At 46.7% G+C, this 24,702-nt stretch overlaps 1 protein-coding gene and 1 long non-coding RNA gene across 2 annotated transcripts in view; one reads left to right on the forward strand and one right to left on the reverse strand.

The window, feature by feature from the left end:
- Nucleotides 1-6,219: 6,219 nt before the first annotated feature.
- Nucleotides 6,220-7,207, forward strand: LOC306977610. The gene is made up of 2 exons (XR_013793844.1): nucleotides 6,220-6,311; nucleotides 7,163-7,207. It is a non-coding gene; the product is annotated as an uncharacterized lncRNA (long non-coding RNA).
- The window catches only part of zeb1b (zinc finger E-box binding homeobox 1b), a 126,193-nt gene continuing 108,669 nt past the window's right edge, over nucleotides 7,179-24,702 (reverse strand). Inside the window, exons 5-9 of the mRNA XM_079575914.1 lie at nucleotides 21,298-21,403; nucleotides 18,756-19,362; nucleotides 16,128-17,001; nucleotides 11,568-11,739; nucleotides 7,179-8,408 (exon numbers count right to left, since the gene is read on the reverse strand). Coding sequence (XP_079432040.1) covers nucleotides 7,819-8,408; nucleotides 11,568-11,739; nucleotides 16,128-17,001; nucleotides 18,756-19,362; nucleotides 21,298-21,403 — 2,349 coding nt within the window. The 3' untranslated portion in view covers nucleotides 7,179-7,818. The remainder of the gene's footprint in view (nucleotides 8,409-11,567; nucleotides 11,740-16,127; nucleotides 17,002-18,755; nucleotides 19,363-21,297; nucleotides 21,404-24,702) is intronic.

Below are 24,702 nucleotides of genomic sequence, written 5' to 3' on the forward strand. Positions count from 1 at the left end.
TCTCCGCACATACAACTTTACCGTAATATAAATAAACAGCAATAAGTGAAGTCACTTCACGATGCAGTTATATGGAGTTGACATCTGCAACACAGCTTCATAAATGGCTAACACACATGCTAATATGCTAACACACAAGCTAACCCGCGTTTGGATTGACTCACCGCTCTGCTCCATCGCTGTTTACATTATGGGACTCGCGTTGGTTATAAAAGTTAATCCACTTTAATTCTGGCGAAGGTTCACCAAACATCCATCAGTGACAGTCACAGAGAAACACTATTTTGGTGATAGTCGCTGAATCCAGGAGAGAAAAACAGCTGAGTGGCCTCTCCTTGAAAAAAGTTGAATAAACTCCGTAGCCAAACGCGCTTCTTTTTCTCCGTGACATTATCGTTAGTTAAGAATAAAGAACAGGTGTGTCCAGTTATAACGAGCTCCATCTTCAGCTGCAGCGCAAACATGACTGATCTGTTCAGACGCTCAGGGATGTGTTTGTTTTGGCCACAGCTGACCTGGAAGCACCTCGGGCACATCCTTTTTTATTTTATTATTTATTTTTTTATTTTTTCTTCTCTTTGTTTCTCTCTTACGAAAGAAATAATGAAAACGCTGTTTTACAAATTAAAATCCGTCCGTAAGAATAGAATTAAGACATTACATTACAGACGTCGAGCACTTCCGTTCTGCTGTTACGACACAACTGAACACTCAGTCGTTCACCAGGAGAGGGCGGAGCAGCTGCTCAGAGAGCAGGATTCAGGAGGATTACTGAGAGCTGCGTGAATGAAGCCACAAACCACTCTGGGGTGTTTTTGATAAGGAAATAGCATAACAACATGGCTAAAAGCTCCAAAAAGTCGATTTTGCATGATATAGGACCTTTAATGCTTTCTAACTAGGCGTGATTGTTGACAACAGCTGAAACAACTGGATTATTCATAATTTGTGATATTTGATAGCTAATGCTAACGGACTCTGAAGTCTCCTGGACTAGCCTACTTGCTAACTGTAGCTGCCCCCGGAACTGCCCCTAGGAGGAAGTTGGCAAGTGGTCGGAAGCATAAATATCATATAATAAAGGCTAGTTGTCTCGTACGCACTGCTGGCCAATGGAGGTCGACGTCCGCACGCGGCGGCCATCTTGCCACAGGGAGCTCGCTCACTCGTAACATTGTGTTTTATGGTTCATGTACTTTTTAAATGACCATAACTTGCTCCATTTTTACCAATTTTCAAACGGTTTGGTTTGTTATAAGCGTCAGAGGAAATCTTTATTTCAGCATGTTCCAGCTTTCAGAATTATAGCCACGTTAATAATGTTTGTAAGAAACCAAACCGTTCAGCGAGATAAGAGGATTTGTGTTCGTACCTTACCTCAGACACCACATTGCTCCCCAGAAAGCTTCCCTGTGGCAAGATGGCCGCCGGTAATGCCGGAAGTGAGTCCGCCTTAAAGGGATGTTTCAGGATTTTTGACATAGGGCCTCATTTCCCAGTTATCCAGAGTGTTGCTGATTTCTGGAGAGATTTTTTTTTGTAATTCATGCAGTTCTTATATTTGAAGAGTTACGTGGTGCTAGGCTATAGCCGTGTTTGAATGAATGAAGCCACCACTGAACGAATGTTTGAATTGTGTGATCAGAGTTTTAAGTACTGGCTATTTTGTATGGCAGGTCACATGGTTTTATGGGAGACGTCGTATGAGGGAGAAACGGTGAATGACTTGCCGTGGGAATTCAACACCAGGTATGCGGTATTTCAAGAGTCTTAATAGTTGAATTATTACAAGTGTTTTAAATAATATTCTTTTTGTTTATTGCAGTATTTGTTACCACTTCCTGCTCGCCTGTAAATTGTGTTTTCTTTGTGTTTTGCGTTAGTTCGCTCTGTGTTTTATAGACAGATTGTACGAGCGGACAGACGCCTTTATGATTTTTGTTTGTTTGTCTTTTTGTTTGGGTCACTACGACCTCACCAATACCGCTGGGTATCTCGGTTCATGCCAAACAGGGCTGGACTGGCCATCGGGAGATTCGGGAGTTTTCCCGATGGGCCGACGTACTTTTGGGCCGGTTGGACCAGTCAGATCGAGATAAGGCCCGTTATACCTTTCACCGGCCCACAATTAGCGGGAAAAGCCATTATCTATCTTTACATAGATGCAATTACACAACTCCTCCACTAGAGGGATGTGACGCACTTTATTCCCCTCTGGTGGCATAGTTTCTTGAGTCATGGTTCTCAGATAATCTCGTATAATGAGCAATGGGCCTCTGGGACATAACACTCATGCCCCTCACATTGTGAATATAAGAGGAAATAGTTTATTGTAACTCCCTCCAGGACCCACAGAACCCTAGAACGCTATTTTTATACATTTTAGACAAATGTTTGCAAAGAAGTGCATGCTGGGAGTTGTCAGGTGACTCCGTCTTGCCCCTCGTCGTCAGTGCAGTTTGGAAATCTTCTAGTTTCCATTGAAAGGATTTACAATGTTTGGCCTTTTTGGTATTTCTATTCTCACTCCACAGCTCTGTAACTCTGAGGTGAGTTTTACCGTTTCATCTTCATCTACAGTGGGATCATGTGGTTGGTTTGGAGAAGTTTATTTGTGTTGCAGTCGTGAGAGGAACTTCATTAACGGAACGCACATTTTAAGATTGAAGTAATTTCACAAAAGTTCCTTCAAGTTATAAACGACAAGATGAAAGTGTTGAGTCTCTGAGGTGTTAGCTTGAATTCGGCAGAAACAAAATGCAGCTGTTGTCCTCGATTTGTAGCTTATACTGTTTTAGTTCAAGCCAAGGGTTTATTGTTTTGCTCATCACCTCGACTATTGCATTGAATATGACTGTTTTTTTTTTTTTAGAGGGCCGGTCTTGACCCAAAAGTCCCGGGCCGATTTTTTCTGCCAGTCCAGCCCTGATGCCAAACCTGATCCTCTGTGTGCATGTGATGCTTTTGGTTTGCCGTGTTATTGGCCCTGAGCTGGTTTGAAGTGAACTGTATGTGAACTGTATTGGCGGTGGTATTTGCTGTGTTTAAACGACTTTGGGATCTGCGTATCTGGAAACAACACAGTGATTAAGTCAATAATAGGGACGCCCATCTCGCTGTTAAAATAAATGATAACATGGACAGATTTATTTCTTTTGTCTGTTTATAACCCAACACAGACCTGTAACATAGCGTTGCTCCGCAGTGTCTTTAAATAAAAGTACCTATAGCTAAAACACCATTCACACAATAGCCCATAGCTTGTAAAGGTATTTTATTGTGAGATGGGGAGTCATAAAAAAAACAAAAAAATAAACAGAAACGTAACCACTATTTAAAAAAAAAAAGAAAGAAAAAAAAAAAAAGTTAAAAGGGGAGGGGCTTATAAAATGGGCGTGGTCTCAACACTGACATAAAGGTAACAAATTGGCACAAATAAAAACAAAACGGAACAATACTTGGATAGTATTTTGGCTTGGCGATGGGGCAGTCTGTGTGGTTCGGGGCGGTCACACTCATGCTAGCACGTACAGTTAGCTGGACACTTCAGTAGCTTCATATCGGAGGGCACAGGGCAAAGAACACACTGCTCGGGTCGCTTCTGTCCGCCGGAATCATCTTCATACTAAAATATATTATTCATACAAACTACAATACAGCGTGTAATAAATAAACCAAAGAAAAATATAAAAAAAAAACAAAAAAAAACACAGACGAGACATAAATACAAAACAAAAGTTAGCTCGGGCTAAAACAGACAGACCCATCTCGTGGAGGGCTAATACTGCCATCAGTGGAAACAGTAACAAACGGTACACAGATGAACACAAAGTAATACTGAATGGTTTAGAACGAAGATTCATCTCTTAAACATGACACCACCTGCCGTTAGCGCAGATGCTAAGACCGCTAAAAAGGTAGCCTCCGTTTATGACTTGAATTCACAATTTGAAGTCATTTGATCTAGTTTCGGTGTTTGGCTTGGTCGATCTAGAGAAGTTGACGTGTTGTGTGTTTGTCCATCACAGACCTGACCGTGCACCTAGCTAAACATCTGGACATGGGTCTCCGGGTGCTTTTCGACGCACTTATTGTCTTCAATGTTGGTCATAGCAATTATTTAACAATCGAAAATTAGTCTTTCATCTCTTTAAAGCTAAAGGGCAATGGCTATAGTTTAATTTGTCCAGTAGAAATGGTTCTATATATTGATATTACGCCAAAGCTACAGTTTCTAGCTAGGCTAACCCTTAGCATGTTTGAATCTTTTAAAAACAAATGAACTTTTTCAAACGCTGACTCAAACCTATGATTGTGCCTCTGATAGCACACTCATACAACTTACATAAACATGTCAAATTATGTAAATGCCCAAAGTAAACCAGTTAAATGTACACAAATGGACATTGTCATTATGAATTCAAGTCATTACGATCTTCCTTTTTTGCGGTTACGGGACATATTAAAAAAAGAAAGAAAAAAACAAAACAAAAAAGGGAAAATCTTCATTGCTCGCTACTTGAAACAAAATCTTCTAATATCTACATGGTGAGCTCATTTTCCTGGGGTGATGGTTGCGAGCCGAAGTCAACAGTATACCGGCATTTACGCGTTGGGTTACATCACATCTGGGACCCACCCGGCGATACCTGATCTGGGCTGCTACGCTAACAGCAGCTTCAATGGCACTTTCGAAATGCTTTTTTTTTTCTTTGTCGTTGTCATTTCATATTCATTTCTTTATTATTCTTTTTTTTGCATAAGGCTCGGTATGGGACAGGGGGGTTTAGGTAAGTTAAGGGGAACACGTCTCCTCATCCTCTCTATTGGAAACACTGATTGGAACTGAAAGACTCGTATCGGTAGCGGTGTGCTTGTATGAGGTACTCCGTCCACAGGCTGCTTTTTAGTACAAGGTGATGCTAACATGCTACATCTCGGGACGTTGGCGGACATGCTAGCATTAAGACAGTGGTACGTCTCGATAGAAAAAATACTTTTCTTATATTAGTGGTTCTTTTCAAAAAAGGTGCAGTACAAAGGCTTCAGTTCATTTGTTCATGGCTTTGGAAGATAAAAGTGGTCGCCGCTCCATAGACAGTGCGCAGATAGTGGACCTGAAAGGTGGCGCTAGCTAAAAGGAAAAGGGCGGAGCCAGGAGCTAGCATGACTGGCCCCCGCCTCGGAGATAGCTACTGCGCTAGCTAGCAGGAAGTGGCAAACAATCATATTAACAACTGGAGGAATCGCGAAAAGTGATTGAGACTCCCGATCTTTATAAAAAAAGAGATAGTTGGCATTTGCGTTATTGATTATGCCATTTGTATAAGAGTTACGCCAAAACAATAGCGTTTTTAGAGCTACAAATGGGCATGTTGTAGTAGTCCTAAGCAAATGCTACTTAAAAATGTTCAATCTGAAAGTAATATATTCCCCTCTTTGTTATGGTAAATATACTGCAGGGAATGGCTTGATTCCTTTGTTTGCTTCATTAAAACTGACGTTTTCAGCACTGCTCTTCCACCAGGAGGAAGTTCCCTGCCAGTTCATTGTCTTTCACCGAGCCTTCCTCTCCTACTGGGGTGGCCAAAGTGTGGCCCTCAGGCTTCCTGGTGAATTGACATGTTTTTCATGACAAGTTTCATAATTCTAAAGTCCTTATTATAAACATATCATTTTATTGTGGGAGAAAGCTGTTTCGAAGGTTCCAAGCCTGAAGAAAGGTGTGGGGTACGGGTTAAAACTCACACATTTCAGCGCAGTGACCTCAGATCTGTGGTCCTCCACAGCATACACTTCAACATGCGGCCCTCAGTGAAAAAAAGCTTGGACCCCCTCCTTTAAAGCCAGCCAACTTTGTTGCTGGCAGCTATTGTTTCCAGCCTTATTTGAATTTACATCAATCCTCTGTGTGCCAGTAGGCGGAGTAACGGGCCTGTTTGCCCCGTGTCTGACACCGGGGGCTGTTTTTCTACACTTAAAATTCTGGACTTTGTTAGTATTAATTTTCATACATTTACATTTTCGTTTATGCCAAAATCTGGCATAAATCTTTCTGAAAAATATCAAATATGGATACCATTTTCAAGTGGGTTTCTAACAACACATGTCAAGTGTCAAGTGTCAGACAGCTGAAAACGGCTGAATTTTAGTTCCCTCTCTTTGCTTTGACCGAAGCCCATCACCATCACAATTTGTATGATTTCAAAAGACTTTGACTTGACTCACACAGACAAAATCTGAGTTTTGCCATTTTAGTTTTTGGCTGTTGACAGGCTTTTTACCAGTGGATTTCTTCTCTCCCCTGATCAGTCCGAGCTGTTTAAGGATGAAACAGCTCAGAGTCGTGCGTTAGACGGTTATAATGCACGACGCAGAGTCAAGAACACCACCACACAGCGGAGCTGTTTAATCCGCTTATACCAGGGTCCCACAAACGCAACATTTATAATAAATGTTTTTTTCTTTGACTAAACTCACTAAATCTGCCAGACTACGGGACTATTTTGTGTGGGTTATTAGCCGGTCACTGAAGGCTGGTCTCAGAGCGAGTCATTCTCCGCAGCTATTACGAGGATCTCAGGCTCAACGACACAACATCAGCACAGAATCACAACACAACAGGACTAACCCGGAAACACTTTTCCCTGGAAGTAAACACCGATATGCGGCACTCGTGGGCAGGAGTTATTTACCTTTTACGCTGTTTAACCTGAAGCTAAAGCTAGCTCAACCAGCTCAACTGTTTATGGAAACAGCTGCGGTGGAGTCGCTCACACCTGGGCCCCCCCAACTCAAACTTTTATGATTGACTTTACTAATCCAGACAAATATGCTTAAATGTTGGGAAATGGAATAGAATAGAATAGAAATGTAAAGCTCATATGTTATTAACAGTAGCTAACCTAGCTGCTCACTCTCCTCTACTTCACATTTATCAAACATTTTGTTTTGGCCAAAAACGTTGAAAATAAACAAAATCCATCTCATACGTCACTAATTACGTGTTTATCTGATTCAGCTGTGTCATGCGTTGCTATGGCGATGCCCACAGCGGAGTGATATCCCAGTGATTTAACTACCGGACTACGTGTGCGGTTATACCAAAATAATGCACGCTTGTTAGCACCCACCAGCCAATCAGAATGGAGTATTCACCCAGACCATGGTATAAAGTAGTTATAAAAGCCTGATAAAAGAAAAAGAACGGCCCCCACATGTGGCCATTTCCCCTGGTAAGTAACTGATTCCTCCTGGTCCACTATTTCATGACTGTCTATGGATTCACAAGCTCATCCTTCACTCAGCTCCTGTCTCCTCCTTTAGTGCCTCATACAATCACACTGTGGCAGGAGTCGGCTCTCCCTGCTCTGTCCTTAAGGCTCACAGTCCAATTGAAATTAGTGCGTTAGGTTTCGGCAATACTGAAAGGTACAACTCAAGTGGACTGCTCCGTCCGTCGGTAAACCAAGCCACGTAGTGCACAGGATTCTTCCAACTTAATAAAATACTGACTTCTCTTTTGTTCATTGGCAATAAAAAGGCATAGAAATATCTCCCGTCTGTACAGCTCTTTAAAGGTTAAAATATGACTGGTAAAATTAGTAACACTGATAAAAACAAAGGACCCAAGGTTGTTTTAGGAATAGTCTAAAACGTGTCGGCTCTAGCTTCCAAAGTCTGTATAATGCATTTCCTTCATTTGTTAAAATTCTTCTTCTTTTGCTTTTTTTGTCTTAGAAAAACAGAGCGAAAACGCGACTCTGCGGGATTTGATCAGGCACACCTGGATTTCAACACAGTAGTGACCAAGAAAGTTCAGTCTTCACTCGTATCTCCTCTGTCCGCTTTAGTCTCTTTTGTGTCCTCCTCCTCCTCCTCCTTTGTCGCCTCGCGCGCCTCTCCTTCCGTCTCCATCTCCGCCTCGTCGCCCTGTCTCGTGTCGTCCTCGGCGCCCTCCTCCTCCTCCTCCTCCTCCGTCCCGTCTTCCTCCACCTGCACCACCCGAATGTCCTCCATGTCCACGGCTCCGTCCTCCTCCTCGTCCTCGTCGCTGCCCCGCTCGTCCGAGTCGGTCGGGAAGGGCGCGAGGAGCAGCTGGTGGGGGTGCGCTGCCGGGCCCAGGCTCTCCTCCAGCTCCTCCACGGGGCTGTGGTGTCCGCCTCGCTCCTCCTCGCCCACGCCTCCCGCTCCCGCTCCTCCTCCTCCTCCTGCCGGCCCGGGGTCCCTCTTGCAGTAGGAGTAGCGGTGGTTCATGTGCTGGGAGTAGGAGCCCGAGTGGGAGAAGCGCTTGCCACACTTGTCGCACTGGTAGGGCTTTTCGCCGGAGTGCAGCCGCATGTGCTCGATCAGGTGGTGCTTGTGTTTGAAGGCCTTGGCGCAGATGCTGCACTCGTGGGGCCTCTTCCCTGTGGGACACACACAACATCACCATTAGTGGAACGAATATCTTAGACACTGGAGGCAACGTGGGGGAAGTGACTTGGCCGAGGACATTCGATTCAAACTCCTGACCTTCCGATAAGACGACCTGCTCTACCAACTAATGTGTTGTTTATATCCTGATCCTGACATGTGCCCTACACGGATAGAGGTGTGCTCTGAGTGTGGGTGTTGTAGAGGGGTCCTAAGAGGGGTCCTAAGAGATGGCCTTAATCCCTCCCTGTATGCAGAGGCCACAGAGGTTTGAAGACCAGAAACATGTATACACCAGACGCTTGTGTGCGTCTTCAACTCCTGAGCCAATGCTGAAGACCCAGCCTGATTGTCACCACACCCACCGACCCAGGGGACCATTTTTTGTGGCCCTCAGACTTCTTGTAAATTTGCACACAACCCCAGAGATAGTGCTTTTTACTGCAAGTTTCATTATTCCACACAATTAAAACCTCAAAAAGTAACATTTCATTGTGAGACAGAGCTGGCATTATATATGACCTTATTTAACCAGGATAGTCCTACTGTGATTAAGAATCTCTTTTTCAGGGGAGTCCTGGCCCCAGAGGGGAATCTATTGTACATGTTTTTAGTGGCCATCCCGCCTTTGCTCTGCCCAATCCCGTCAGACCTTGGAAGCTAAGCAGGGAAGGGCCTGGTCGGTACTTGGATGGGAGACCGTTTGGGAATACCAGGAAGTCTAGCGAATGAAGTGCATGAGTGGTTGGTGGTGGTCGGAGGGGCCGATAGCGCGGACAGGTTGCCTCGCTTCCGTCAGTCTACCCCAGGGCAGCTGTGGCTACAATAGTAGCTTACCACCACCAATGGTGGTATGGAGTGAACGACTAGTGCAATGCAAAGCGTCTTTGAGTGTCCAGAATAGTGATTTATAAAACCAATGCATCATTATTATGTATTATTAGTGGCAGGGAAACCAGAGTACCCGGAGGAAACCTACGCAGACACGGGGAGAACATACAAACTCCACACAGAAAGATCCCGTCCAGGTGGGAATCAAACTGGGACCTTCTAGCTGTGAGGCGTGAGGACTAGACGCTGCGCCACCATGCCACCAAGGTTCCCATTGAGGTTCCATTAAGGTTCCAAGCCTGAATAAAGGTGTGGGGCACGGTTTAAAACTCTCTTTTACACGGAAATAGTCTCAAAGAAACGCAGCAGCCTCGTCCTCTCTCCATCTGCTTTACAGTACATGAAAACAAGGACATGTCAACTAAACACTGACGGTGCAACGCTTTTATATGTGCCACAGAGGGAGACAACTTATCTGTAATACTTCCTGGGATGAATATGGCTTTTTAAGGAAACTGGAGCTTTCTAAAGTAAAAGTAAGTCATTGCAAATTATTTACAGGCTGTTATTTGACAAAATATAAATGTGAGGTGCTTCACAACACAATATAATGAGTTTAGCCTGTCAGTGTGAGACAGGGTCAACGTACCGCCATTTTGTCGCTGTGTAAACTGCGCCTTACATGCACCCAGGTGAATGTTTTACTGCACAGACCACCGATCTTTGGACCTCCACACCTTACACTTTGTGTTGTCATTTTCATCCTCGTTTTTGTCAAACTGTGGAAAATGTGCTGGGTGCTGGTGGGGGTTCAGAGGAACAAAAATGGCTTTGACTTTTCCCTGTCTCTCCAAGGCCTGCGTGTGAAAGGACTGAATCTTCTTGTGGCATGATCGCTACATCCAGGCAGGACATCCAAACTATCCTGGGTGGAACGTGTGCGGAGGCAGGGAGGGGCACCAAACATGAGGTCATCTGGAGCCGAGCCATGCGGCGCTCGCCAGGTATGAGCGCGCTCCAAATCACTCGCACAAGAGGAGATTGCAACACGCCGCTTCTCACGGGGAGCTGGCAGTGCGCGAGTGGAGGTTGAGTAAGACCTGCAGGAGCGGTCCGTCCAAGCGTCTGAAAAACCCCCTTCACTCCGAGGCCTGTGAGTCAGCTTTCCCAAAGCTCGGACCATGACTCAGCAGGCCATCAGAAGGCTCATGTGGAACTACTGCCAGGTGTTCAAGTTTCTAATGTTACCACAAGCAGGATCGTCTTTCCTGTTTGCGCAGCACAAATCATTGCAATTGGATTGAAATTGCACCTTTAATCTCCAGAACTGCAGTTATACATATCAGTGGTGATGGGGCCTGGGACTGTAAGGGGGCCCAGAGCTTTGCCTAGTCAGAGGGTCAGATCATAAATGATCAAATTATCGGGTTAAGAATCATCAAATAAGACTACAGCTGCATTAAACACTCCAAGTTCTTTATTTGTTTGAAATATAACACTTAGCAATTCCTGTGGTTTTGATGCATTTGGGGCCCCTGTTTTGGCATCGCATGATGTCCGACTATGGCACGTGCAGGAAAAAAGGTTGGGACCACTGATTTAGTTGATGTGAAACCAACAAAAGAGTGTCTAAAGTGATTTATGAGGTGTGAGATCTGACCTCTACAAACGTCTCTCAACTTTCTAATATTTCATTTGTTCTTTCGTTTTATAGGTTTACGATAATGAGGAAGAAAAAGCCTGTGTGTGACATGTGAGCCTCCTCAGGCATGTCAGGCTCACACGTCCATATATGGATATGTGGAAGTGTCTGTGTTCCCAGGGTCAATCTTATCCATGTCCTGGTAATGAGAGCAGAGGTGTTCGCAGTCCCACTTTTGGTACATCGCTCTCTAGACGACAGACGATGTTTTCCTAAGATCGGGTTAGTCCCGAGCCGGTGTGATATAGGAATTCTTTATCCAGGTGCAGTGAAACATGATGTCAGCTTTTTCTCACTGGATTTCATGTATAAAATACACAGACAGTTTGAACCCAAGGTACTTCATCAGAGCCACATAGACTGTCACAAATGTAGACACTCAGCCATCAGGCCAGATCTGCTCAACTAATGATAAAGAAAGCGTATTTCAAACATGGGGGCGGGGCCGTACCTGTGTGCTCGTATTTGTGCCGGAGCAGGGGGAGGGGCTTGGGGGCGGGGCCGTACCTGTGTGCTCGTATTTGTGCCGGAGCAGGGGGAGGGGTTTGGGGGCGGGGCCGTACCTGTGTGCTCGTATTTGTGCTGGAGCAGGGGGAGGGGTTTGGGGGCGGGGCCGTACCTGTGTGCTCGTATTTGTGCCGGAGCAGGGAGCTGCTCTTCTGGAAGATCTTGTCACACAGGTCACAGGCGTACATCCCGCTCTCCGTCTTCTTCATCTTCTTCCGCACGGGCCCACAGTCCGAGTCTTGCTCGTCGGCGGCGGACAGGCCCTCCGAGTCCGCACGCTCCTCCTGCAACAACACATTTACGTTTACTACTGACTGAGATACAGCTAAACTCGTCTAAAAGAGTCAAACCCATATTAAAGTGGACATACCAGTATAAAAGCATTCTTTTGGGATCATTTACGTTTTAAACTATGAAATGATGTCTGTCTAATCAACAATGAGTCAAAGTGTGAGACACTGTGAGGCTGGTCAGGGTTTCCATTCGGCCTGGAGCATCCTCTCAGAGCAGAAAGAGGAATGACGGCCAATACAATCTTTCACCTTTAGCTAACGGCATCCAGGCAAAACACTGGTCCTGACTTGGGACTCTATCAGATTAACAAAGACGGGATAGTAAAACAAAACAAAAATGTTTGCATATTAATCTTTCTTTGGGCGTTCTTTGGACTGTGGTGAAACACATACACACATGTGTGAGGAGGGAGAGGGTGAACTCAGTATACTGCACTATCTGTGTTGTGGGGAAAATCTTAAGCTGATAATCACAGGGCGCTCAGTGAGACAAGGACAAACATTCTAAACAGAACTGTGGTACCAAAGACGAGCTGCGACCGACATCAGGCAGACTCTGATATTTAAGAGTCACAGACTGAGCCTCCTCTCGCTGTCCAGCATCTCGTCGACAAAATTCAACATCAGCACAACGCTCACAAGCAGCGCAGGCCAGGGCTGAACCAGTCCAACTCCGCATTGCACTTTTCTGGTGGAAAACCTCTAGCCAGACTTGAGGCTTACTTGACTTAGACTTGCCTTTTGTGACTTGAAACTTAACTTGGACTTGAGGCCAATGACTCTCAGTGACTTGCTGTGGCTTTATATTTATTATTGACTGAGTGTAACTGTTGAAAGACAACAGGATTCATTGTACATGTTTGTGGTAATTCGCCACATGCTTTTTTTCACTTCCCGACACAGCAATTCTAACCAATACAGTGCAAAAAGGCAGGAGGAAATGTGTGTTTCTTTGGATGCATGAAAAGTTTCTACAGTGAGTGAAGAGGTGAAGATTCATAGACGTTTATTCAGGACAGGAGAACGTTTGAGACAATGGACAGAAGCTACAGCGCAGACAGGAGCCTCCAGAACTACGACGCCGTAAGAGCTGGATTCATTAAAAGCTACAACATTTAGACGCTTCTTTCCGCGGCCACACAGAGCCCAGTGACAGCGGGACTGAATCTACTTTGAGCAGGGGTGAATCCGAGTATACAGGGGCTGGGGCATTACAGGGGAACCACTGACAGAAAAACTGCCAGAAAATAACAAAACTATTACTTTCTATTAATCTCTAAGACCGCAGGGAAAAGCAGCTCATTTTCAGAAGACTCTGTTAACATTTTTCTGAACTCACCCCAAATGCTGTACCAGTAATTTTGTATTCAAAATATTCTGTACTTTTTTTGTTGTTGTTGTGGCAATTTAATATTAATAAGAGTTGAAATCCAAAGCCATTTGGTTTTGAAAAGTTTGAGCCTAAGCCTAAATTTTCCAAATTTCTAAATTTTGAGAAAGCACTTTAGTGACTAAAGAAAGACTTGACTTGACCCGAGGACCAATTGACTTGATTCGAGACTCCCACCTCTGCTGCTGGCGTGCACCGCTCGCCTCAGCTAAACACGTCTGAAGCCTGAAAATCTCTAGGATTAACTTTCGGTTGGAGATACGATTCTCTCTTTGAACCGTCGCACAGTGGAGACGAGTGCAGGCTTATGACTTTACAATCCCCATGTCTTTTTAAATGTGTTATTCGGCGCCACAAAATACACAAATGAATAAAAAAAAAGGGTTTCAGTGTGAATTTTGGAGGGTTTGAACAATGACAAGGTTAAAGATCTTATAACAAATAAAGCGTTGGTCTCCAGGTTTATTATTTAGAAATAGAACATAATACGTCCTTCAGAGTCCGAGTGTAAGAACTTGAAAAAGCTTTTATAGCGTTAGGGAGCGTCTGCGGGGCGATGGGAAGTATCTGCCCCCATTACAACCGTCTGTTGTTCCTTCTAAAACAAGCACACTTATCTAATCTCCTGTGAATTCCCATTTTCCTCAAAAGCCCTCGCGGAAATCTATCACGCGTGGCGTCGGGCTCGCCGCTCCCGCTGACGATCCGGGCCCTATTTCCTGGTCTCTCGCCGCTGACTAATCCGTCTTTGCCTGCATCGATAAGCGCCGCTCTCTGCTGTGGAGGATCCGCGCTGATATTAGGGAAGGCATAAATATGTCGGCGGAGCGTTTAACAGCGTGCCGCCGCGCTACGTCCATACATCAGCGCGGACAGGGGAGCGCCGCGCCAAAAAAAGAAATAATAAAAAAAACCCGGAGCGCCGATCGATCCCGAAAAGGCAGGCGGTGTCTTGGTGGCGACGAAGCGCTAATCTCCATCTATCATTACGCCCATTATCCATCCGCGCAATGAGCCGCTATTAAGGCCTATCGTTTTTACAAAGAGGCGCATTTCCACGCTCCTCGTCTATGACTTATCGATCGGATTCGGGAGGATTTGGACGATCTGTCACGGAGCGCTGCCTTCTGAACAATGCGACGTAACGATCTCCAGCGCGCCCTGTGATGTATCGGGGCTGGAAGAGGACGGCGGACATGTTTGCTTAATGCGGGCTCGTGTTGACGAAGCGTTGCGGGAGTTTAGAAATGGGAACTGAATGTGAGGAATAAAGATTGTTGGGCATGTTCTGGATATCCACGTGAGAAAACAGTCCAAACAAACTGACGCTAGCAAGTTGATGAACGCACAGTCTGAGGGCAGGGCGAGTTCGGTGATGGCTGAGTAAACCAAAGTGAACAGGATTAGTCAAAACTGCAGGAATCGCAGGTGTGTGTTTGAGGGACCAATGTTACAACATGATTAGAAGAAAGGGAAAACAGTACATTTTGCATGATTTGAACAAACCTTTTGCGAATTATAAATTGGGCTGGGTAGGGAATGGGCAAAAAAATGGGAAAAAATAGGGGGAAAACCTTCAATTCTGTAACCCCTTTTGCTACTTTTATTTTTCGCTGCCACACTGGTGTCGTTTATCGGTACCCAGCCCTAATTCTAAAGGAAACATATCCTGCAAAATCCACTTTTTGGGCTTTGAACCATGTTGTAATGTTCCATTGTAAAGACAGAACTGGAGAAGTATTTCACAACAATATAAAATGTGGTCACTGGTTCCCAACTTGTTGTATCTACCCCAGGCTCTGCATTTGTACTCCGAGTACTCCCCGTCTCCAGGGTGTCACCAACTCTTTAAAAAGTGATGGAAGTGCCCCTGTTTCAGATGGTTGGTTGTAAGTATTGCAGTCTTCAGCCCTATCGGAGGAGGAAACTCTGCCTACAGGGACTGGACAAGAAGAACTGAAGCTCTAACAAGGACTGGACGTTCTTCACGGTCTTGGCCCGGCTGCTGAGGGACTCCCATCAGCCCTGGGTCTCTATAGTCTGTGGTTCTAACCAGAGGTTTCTTTTCCCCACTGGGTTCTTGAGTTTTCTTCGGCATGTTGGAGAGTGTAAGGACAGGAGACACCACACGGCTCCTCACACCTGCTGCTGATGCATATTTGGATGTTATGTTTGCCTGAACTTTAAGATAAGATAAGATAAGATGATACTTTATTGATCTCACAGATGGAGAAATTGCATTCGATGAGAGAGCATCCGGCAGCAGCACCCATTCAGTTTACCTCGTTTTTGTTTTGTTTTGTCGTCTTAATGTTCAGTGCAAACATGGAGCCAGCTCAGTAATGTGTGCGTCCACATGAAACCACTCATGTCTGTAAAAAGCCATGTAAGTAGATGGTGCATGTGCAGTAAACATTTGATGAAAATGAAAAGCATTCATGGATTTACGTGCGTACAGAAAAGACAAAGAGGCGAGTTTTTCTTCTTCCGATGTAATGGGACTAAAGCAGAAAACTACTTGTTACTACTGGTCCCCTGTGGCTCACAGACCTCGCTGAGGAGTGAAGTAAAACTCATTATAAGGTCAGTAGATTATGGATAACAGACACAACATTGACGCTGTGAAAAGTAAAAATCCCGGAGGCGGCGTGACGACGGAGCCACATGATCGGCGTTATGAGATCTTTCTGCTCTGGAACCCAGTTTGGAAAATGTTAGTTTACAAACCCCCAAAATGAATGATACGCTGGATTAATAAAATATTTTTGGGTTTAGTCCTGAGCTTGACTTCATGTGGACAGGCCCTGAGAGCACGATGGGAGCTGTACTAACTACTGACCAAAGGAGATACCAAATATTTATTTCAATGTATAAAGCTCTGGACAAATCTTCCATGAGTTAGCCATGACTATTTTAAACCCACAGTAAGTCTATTTTACTTCCTTTAGTGACTTTTGTGACCGCTGAAGTAGTGATTTGGATTTGGTACCTTGATGCCGTTGAGCTGGATGGCGGCCTCCTGCGTCTCGGTCCCGGCGGGGCTGGTGGCGGCGGCGGGGCTGTAGGAGTAGGCCAGCTGTGGGATGAGGATGGTCCGCTTGGCCCTCAGACACGACAGCCCTCCGCTCTGCTCCGCGAGGGCCACCAGGGCGGGCAGCTGGGCGCTCATCAGCACGGGCAGCAGCGGCTCCCTCCGCATGCACGTCAGGTTCAGGGGCTCCTCGGTGGGCGTGGTGCGGGTTTGGGCGAGCGGGGGGGAGCTGGACTTGGGCAGGGAGAGGTCCAGGGGCGCGTCGGCGGAGGCGGCTGAGGGGGAAGCGGGGGAGCTGTGGCTGCTGACCTCCGCCGGCGTGGCTTCAGTGGGGCTGTCCTGGCTGAGGGACGGACTCATCCCCGCCGCGTCCTTCCCCGGGACCAGCGACACCACCACGCCCTCGTCCTCCTCCTCGGACGGGGGCGTGGGAGCTCCGAGCGCGCCCTGCTGCTGCATCTTGTCGAACCACTTCTGGACCACGTGCTCGGGGAGGCTCACCGAGTCCGAGATCTTGGCCAGTTGGTCTTTGGTGGGCTCTGCGTTGGCGGCGTAGTAGTCTTTGAGGAGCGAGAGCAGGTTTTTGGGCTGGGTGCATAGTCCGCCCTCGCTGAGCAGCGACGTGATGGTGGACTCGGATTTGTCCACGCCGTTGAGCCTTTTCCCGTGCTTGAGGGCGTGCAGCGCCTCCAGCCCGGCGGGACAGTGCTCGCACAGGAGGCAGCTGTTAGTGGTCTTCCCCTCGTCTTTCTCCTCCTTCACCTCCGCCCTCACTCCTTTCACCTTCACCGTCAAGTCCTCCGGGAGCTTCTCACACGGCGACAGCGGCTCACTGCAACAAAGCCATAAGTTCATCAGTTCATATGACAGAAAGGAAGGACATCTGACCTTCACCGAAGAAGTTCTGACTGGCAAGTTAACACACTGAGTGCCAAAAACGGAAAACTTGTTTTTGCGTTTTTATGTTTTATTGCAAAACTAGACACTCTAATACACCTTATGTGTGATTTTGGGAGCTCTGTGATGAACCGATGTAAAATTAATGACGATCAAAAACTTGAGGGGGGGTTGGTGTTGTGTAGAGAACAGCTGTAAACCCGACACCTCTCTCTCGCTCTCTGGGCTTCCCATGGAAAGATCGAAACAGCTGAGAGAAACATCCTGTTAAAGTCTTCAATCCAGAACCAGGCTGTTTAAATGCACACGCCATAAAAAGCGATCGATAACACGCGGTGATTCAAAACATGTCAACAATGTTGTCGCTGAAAATTGACTTGAAACAAAGATATTTAGGCATTTGCCTCTTCACATCACGTTAGTGTCCGTCCAGAGAGGAGAGAGGAGTTCATCAGAAAGGCGTGTGTTTCATAAAACACTAAATATCTCAGAATCTAGAAAAAAAATCTGTGATTTTAATCAAAAATAGCCTGTGTTTAGCTTAGATTTCTCAGGAACCGAGACACGTAGAATTTCGTTTTCACCTACAGAGAGCTGAGAGTCTCCCTTTCAATCGAGCCACAGCATGTGTCCATAGCTACAACATTACACTGTGGTGCTACAAGTATCATGGAAAATGCTCTCTACAGTTAAATCTAAAAACAGTCCTGGATTAAACCATTGTTAAATGTTGTCTTCATTGAAAGGCTAATGGTGCTAGCTAGCCGCTAACTAGCTGTTTACTCAGGAGAGTCTGAGCCTCATTATGCTCAGGGACTTATTGCATCTGGAAAACTAATCCCACAACTAAAAAGTACTCAGAAAATACAACATTTAAAAGGATACAGCATGTTCATATTGAGTGAAATGTAGCTGTAGCAAAAATAGTCTAATTGCTTTGGCACTGCTTTATAAACACTACTTTCACTGAATAAATGTAAGATAACATGGGCATGCTGAAGCCATGTTATTTTGAAGGGCAGAACATGAGGAATCCAATCGCCGAGTTATTTCAATCATCTGCAAACACATTTTTGATCACAGCGCAAAATACCGCGTCTAGCAACAGCATGCTAAAACTAGTGGCAGCATGCTAATGCTAGCTAATCAAGACTGGGACAGAAACTATGATTTGATCACCTACAGTAGACTAATTAAATAAAGTTAGTGTATTTTAGTTTATGAAATGCTGTTAAAAAATAACTGATCTAACTTATTTGTTTTGCACAAGTTTTAATGATCACATCAATTTATGTGAGTTCATATTTATATAGCCTAAACAGCCGGTCATATATTTAATGTAGAAAATGTAAAGTTTTTCCATTGCAGTTTATTAATAGATCACTATAATTGACAACAACTTGATTGCAAGACAAAAAACTAAACTTTATTGATTGGAGAAAAGCATGAAGACATAAATAGGTAAAAATAAAAAAAAAACATTGCAGCGCCATCTTGCCGCTGAGCTGCACTGGCTACACTTCCTGTACTGTAAAACACAAATAAACAATAATCTTTTATATAAGCGCTAGTTTGGACCACAACAAACGGCATAACTGTTCACTCCCTCTTTCATTGTTGCCAAAGTCAGATTGTTCTGTCCCTGCACAAAGGGGATAGTTACTCTACTTACTGTTTTTTGTAGCTCACCTTTTGCAGTTCTCCTTCTTCAGGTTCTGCGGCACCACCTGAGCCTGTCCCGGATCCAGGCTGTAGTTGATGATGATCTTAGCGTTTCCGTCTTGCCCCACGATGGGGAGGCTTATGGCCGAGATCAGCTGCTGTTGCGTGGGCAGGGGCGCGTGGAAGGTTCCGGCGCTCAGCCCTTGGCCTTTCCCTTCCAAAACCTGCCGGATAACGTTCCCGTCCACCGCCACTTTGAGCGCGTTCTGGAGGTCGGCGATGTTGATGCTGATGGGCGACACCAGCCCCACGGTGGGCAGGACCACCGCCTGCACCGTGCCCTGCAGCGGGGGGGCCGCGCCGCCGCCGGTGAACACTCCGGCTGGAGGCCCCTTGTACTCGTAGTCCACGGGCTCGCTCTTGATCTGCTTGACGGGGAGTTGCTCCTGCAGCGGCTCCAGCTTGTCTCGGATTTGCGAGGGCAGGGCCGCGGCGGTGGGGCCCTTGGCTGTGCGGGGCCGGCCGTTGAGCGACGACACCACGCTGATGCACTTTTTACTGCTGATGTGGGAGCTGTAGGAGCCCGAGTGGGAGAAGCGCTTCTTGCAGTTGGAGCATTCGTACGGCTTCTCACCTGCGTCGAAACGAGGGGAAAAAGAGGAGAGGTCCATTAGTGATCGTGGCTAAATGAGCGGCTAATGCATGTCAGGGACGCTCCCAGCCCGAGGCAACGGCCCCGCCGGGACAGGGCCCGTCTAACCGTGTCCCAGAACGCCAGAGGAAACCTGATTATGGGGCATTAGGACACAATGGAACATTAGGCCAGATGTTTAATATAGGGAAGGAGGCTAAACAGCGCTCTTTATGCTAATGTTTACTCACAGTGCATTATACAATTATGGCTCTGGCACCAGGGTGACGTCTGTTCATTAAGAGGAGCCGCATTTTCATCCTTTCACTATATCTCATTTGTTTTTCAGTTTTGTATTCACATCCTCGCTTTAAAAACCCTTCACCCAACCATTTCCAAAAAGTAAATAACTCAAATCCACACATGGAGTTTCTACACAGTCCTCAGGGCACAGAGTAACACTGCACATCAGACTCATTGTTTTGTGTTTTATCAGCGTCAGATCTACTGCCAGGTAAATTACTATATACACAAATGTTTGTGAACACAATATACTGCAACAGGGTGAAATAGTATATGATATAGAAGCCCCTTTAGAGAGTGGATTTGTTCTGAGGTACAGTTGTGAGGATAAGATTATTTTTGTAAATCAGCTTTCCAGAGCTTTTTTTTTACAATGTTGTTCTCTCCTCCAAAACAGGCCTGGAGCTGTTTTTCCACTCACTCGCGCATGTTTGAGTAATCTCTGAATCTCCTCCTGTGGTCTCTCTCTCTCCATCTCTGGCTAAGTTTAAAGGGACTATAGGGAGTTTAAAAATGTTAAAAGTAAGTATTCCCCCTACATGTTCCAGCCATGTCCTAATGTGTAGAATGAGCTCAGACCTGTTCACCACAACTGCCTCTAAAATCCTGCACTGTCACTCAAAAAGGTGTCACTTCGGCCCGAATTGCCGTCATGCATGAGCTTAATATAGAAGGTGCAGTTACACATATGGCCTGAGGTGGCAGTAGTGAGTATAAAATGGCCAACTTGCATCCAGCCCCTTTCACGGCAGAGTAAAAACGCTCGCCATTGCTTCACCACAGCCACACAGGCCTTTTTTCTTTTTCTCTTTATTGAAGCAGCTAGAAGTCTTGGAGGGAGCTTAGAGTGAGATTGTGTTGATAATCGGGAAGCAAAATTACAATATATTCTGTTTCAACTGTTTTGGATCAATATGTCACTTTCTGACCAACAAAGGGTCCGGCATTTTGATTTTTTGTGCGTGTTCTTTTTTGGTCGTTTAATGGTTAACCATACCTGCGGCCAATTGTCCAATCAGGAAGTCTAAAAAAACATGCACTGGTTTATCACATGAGGCTAAAACCAGTGTGTAACAGCCCCCGCCCCAGAACAAAGTGACTGAGGGTGCATTAGAGTTCCAAAAGGGTGCAATACTGCGATGCTCCTAAAACTGAGGGTGCAAACATGTCAAAGTGAGGCTACAATGCACCCTTTTGCACCCCCGTAGATCCGGGCCTGGTTTGTAATAAATGCATTTGGCCTATATTGTTTAATACTGCCAATACTTTAGACCTGGGGCGCCACCTACTGGTCCAGCAGTGTCAGTGGACATGCGGGTATGTCATTGAGGGAAAGGTACTATACCCAATTTACCCTCTTCACCGAGCGCATGTTCTCCAGTTCGGTTTAACCCAAATCTTCTTGGAAAATAAAAACCAAGGATGAAAATGTGACAAAAAAGCCACAATCACACAATAAACAAGCAACAAAAACAATATGAAAAAGCCACAAAAGAGTGGGCAAAAAGCTGCTGGAAAAGCAACAAATAAGAAGGGTTGGGAGGCTACAAACACGGGTGGGAAGTAATCTAAAAATAGAGCAAGGGCCGTTAACCTGTGTGTCCCAGAGGGGGCGCTGTGCAGACGTGTACTCACCGCTGTGGATGCGCAGGTGCTCCTTCAGGTGGTGCTTGTACTTGAACGCCTTGCCACACTCGGTGCACTTGAATTTGCGATTGCCCGCCGACTGTGGGATGTGCCTCTGTGGAGGAGAAGAGGTCAGAGTGAGGAGAGCGTCGGTAAAAGTGAAAAAAACACCACCTTTGAACCGGCTGCTGAACGGTGTCGCGATGTCAGCCGATCGATCGGGGGCAAGTTCATGTTTGTCCTGCGTGGAGATAGTGTCCTCAGCTCCGGCGGTTATCTCTCACACGGAGCTGAGTTTAGCCCACGTCTTGAAAAACGCCATCGATTTGTTTGAAACTAGCTTTGAATATCAGCACGAGAGCCTCCTGTTGAGTCTGATTTGGACACAAGCACCGTAACATCATGTGGATTCTGTTAAAGGCATTCATGTTCGCAGGCTTCTGTGAGCCTCGAGCCAACGGGAAATACGACGCCGCTGAACCGTCAAAACAGTGACGAAAAAGGTGATGAAAAAGTGACAATATTGTTACAAAAATGTGACGAAAACATGTCAGGAAAAAGATCTGTTTAGATTAGCATTGCAGGTCTTAAGTTTTCCAATGAGGCGCTACACTGGCCTATAGGTTGTAACCTGTTGGATTTGGGTAAAGCCGAACTGGAGAAAATCCTCTTGGTTAAGGGTGGGGGGGGGATAAGAGGTTAAAGGTAACACTGTATCTCCCAAACGAAGGCTTATGACGAGCTGCCCGCTGCCAAATCACTAAAATAGCCCTGATCGATGCAGAGGGATTGAGCAGAAACCAAAGTCCATGAACACAGACGGGGCCAAAGGGCAGCTGTGGACAACACCTGGACTTGGGAGCAGTTTGGGGCATACATTTCTTCAGAAGCCTCATTTCATACTGAATCTCAATCTCTCACATGTTATAGTAAGATAATGATAATGAGGATTAGGACTGCACCATGAGAAATACTAAAGAGACTAAAAGGAAACCTTAAGTTCCAATGCGTTTCAATATGGAAGACCTCAATGACTTAGTGATGCTGCTCGTGAAATGTCTATCCCCTCTCCTTAAGTGGTGAAAAAATAAAAAATAAAATGTGTGGAGAAGTCTGCCCGAACAATGAAGCTATCATTAACCATTAACCGTAATACCTTGAAATAAATTAGGTGAGCAGAAAAAGTGGGGCAGAGTGGATCAAAACAGTCAAGACATGATATAAGTATATAGATATTATTTTTTTAAAAGCCTGTACCTGGTCCCTGCCCGTCTTGTGTACAGCCTGTACCTGGTCCCTGCCCGTCTTGTATAAAGCGTGTACCTGGTCCCTGCCCGTCTTGTGTACAGCCTGTACCTGGTCCCTGCCCGTCTTGTATAAAGCCTGTACCTGGTCCCTGCCCGTCTTGTGTACAGCGTGTACCTGGTCCCTGCCCGTCTTGTGTACAGCGTGTACCTGGTCCCTGCCCGTCTTGTGTAAAGCATGTACCTGGTCCCTGCCCGTCTTGTGTACAGCCTGTACCTGGTCCCTGCCCGTCTTGTATAAAGCCTGTACCTGGTCCCTGCCCGTCTTGTATAAAGCGTGTACCTGGTCCCTGCCCGTCTTGTGTAAGCCTGTACCTGGTCCCTGCCCGTCTTGTGTAAGCCTGTACCTGGTCCCTGCCCGTCTTGTGTACAGCGTGTACCTGGTCCCTGCCCGTCTTGTATAAAGCCTGTACCTGGTCCCTGCCCGTCTTGTGTAAAGCGTGTACCTGGTCCCTGCCCGTCTTGTATTAAGCGTGTAACTGGTCCCTGCACGTCTTGTATAAAGCCTGTACCTGGTCCCGGCCCGTCTTGTATAAAGCGTGTAACTGGTCCCTGCACGTCTTGTATAAAGCGTGTACCTGGTCCCTGCCCGTCTTGTGTACAGCGTGTACCTGGTCCCTGCCCGTCTTGTATAAAGCGTGTACCTGGTCCCTGCCCGTCTTGTGTACAGCGTGTACCTGGTCCCTGCCCGTCTTGTATAAAGCGTGTACCTGGTCCCTGCCCGTCTTGTGTACAGCGTGTACCTGGTCCCTGCCCGTCTTGTGTACAGCGTGTACCTGGTCCCTGCCCGTCTTGTGTAAAGCCTGTACCTGGTCCCTGCCCGTCTTGTGTAAGGCGTGTACCTGGTCCCTGCCCGTCTTGTGTAAGGCGTGTACCTGGTCTCTGCCCGTCTTGTATAAAGCGTGTACCTGGTCCCTGCCCGTCTTGTGTAAAGCGTGTACCTGGTCCCTGCCCGTCTTGTGTACAGCCTGTACCTGGTCCCTGCCCGTCTTGTGTACAGCGTGTACCTGGTCCCTGCCCGTCTTGTATAAAGCGTGTACCTGGTCCCTGCCCGTCTTGTGTACAGCGTGTACCTGGTCCCTGCCCGTCTTGTATAAAGCGTGTACCTGGTCCCTGCCCGTCTTGTGTACAGCGTGTACCTGGTCCCTGCCCGTCTTGTATAAAGCCTGTACCTGGTCCCTGCCCGTCTTGTGTACAGCGTGTACCTGGTCCCTGCCCGTCTTGTGTACAGCGTGTACCTGGTCCCTGCCCGTCTTGTGTAAGGCGTGTACCTGGTCTCTGCCCGTCTTGTATAAAGCGTGTACCTGGTCCCTGCCCGTCTTGTGTAAAGCGTGTACCTGGTCCCTGCCCGTCTTGTGTACAGCCTGTACCTGGTCCCTGCCCGTCTTGTGTACAGCCTGTACCTGGTCCCTGCCCGTCTTGTGTACAGCGTGTACCTGGTCCCTGCCTGTCTTGTATAAAGCGTGTACCTGGTCCCTGCCCGTCTTGTGTACAGCGTGTACCTGGTCCCTGCCCGTCTTGTATAAAGCGTGTACCTGGTCCCTGCCCGTCTTGTGTACAGCGTGTACCTGGTCCCTGCCCGTCTTGTGTAAGGCGTGTACCTGGTCCCTGCCCGTCTTGTGTACAGCGTGTACCTGGTCCCTGCCCGTCTTGTATAAAGCGTGTACCTGGTCCCTGCCCGTCTTGTGTACAGCGTGTACCTGGTCCCTGCCCGTCTTGTGTACAGCGTGTACCTGGTCCCTGCCCGTCTTGTGTAAAGCCTGTACCTGGTCCCTGCCCGTCTTGTGTACAGCGTGTACCTGGTCCCTGCCCGTCTTGTGTAAGGCGTGTACCTGGTCTCTGCCCGTCTTGTGTAAGGCGTGTACCTGGTCCCTGCCCGTCTTGTGTAAAGCGTGTACCTGGTCCCTGCCCGTCTTGTGTACAGCCTGTACCTGGTCCCTGCCCGTCTTGTGTACAGCCTGTACCTGGTCCCTGCCCGTCTTGTGTACAGCGTGTACCTGGTCCCTGCCCGTCTTGTGTAAGGCGTGTACCTGGTCCCTGCCCGTCTTGTGTACAGGGTGTACCTGGTCCCTGCCCGTCTTGTGTACAGCCTGTACCTGGTCCCTGCCCG

This window comes from Gobius niger (genome assembly GCF_951799975.1).
Source record: "Gobius niger genome assembly, chromosome: 18".
Taxonomy (NCBI): domain Eukaryota; kingdom Metazoa; phylum Chordata; class Actinopteri; order Gobiiformes; family Gobiidae; genus Gobius; species Gobius niger.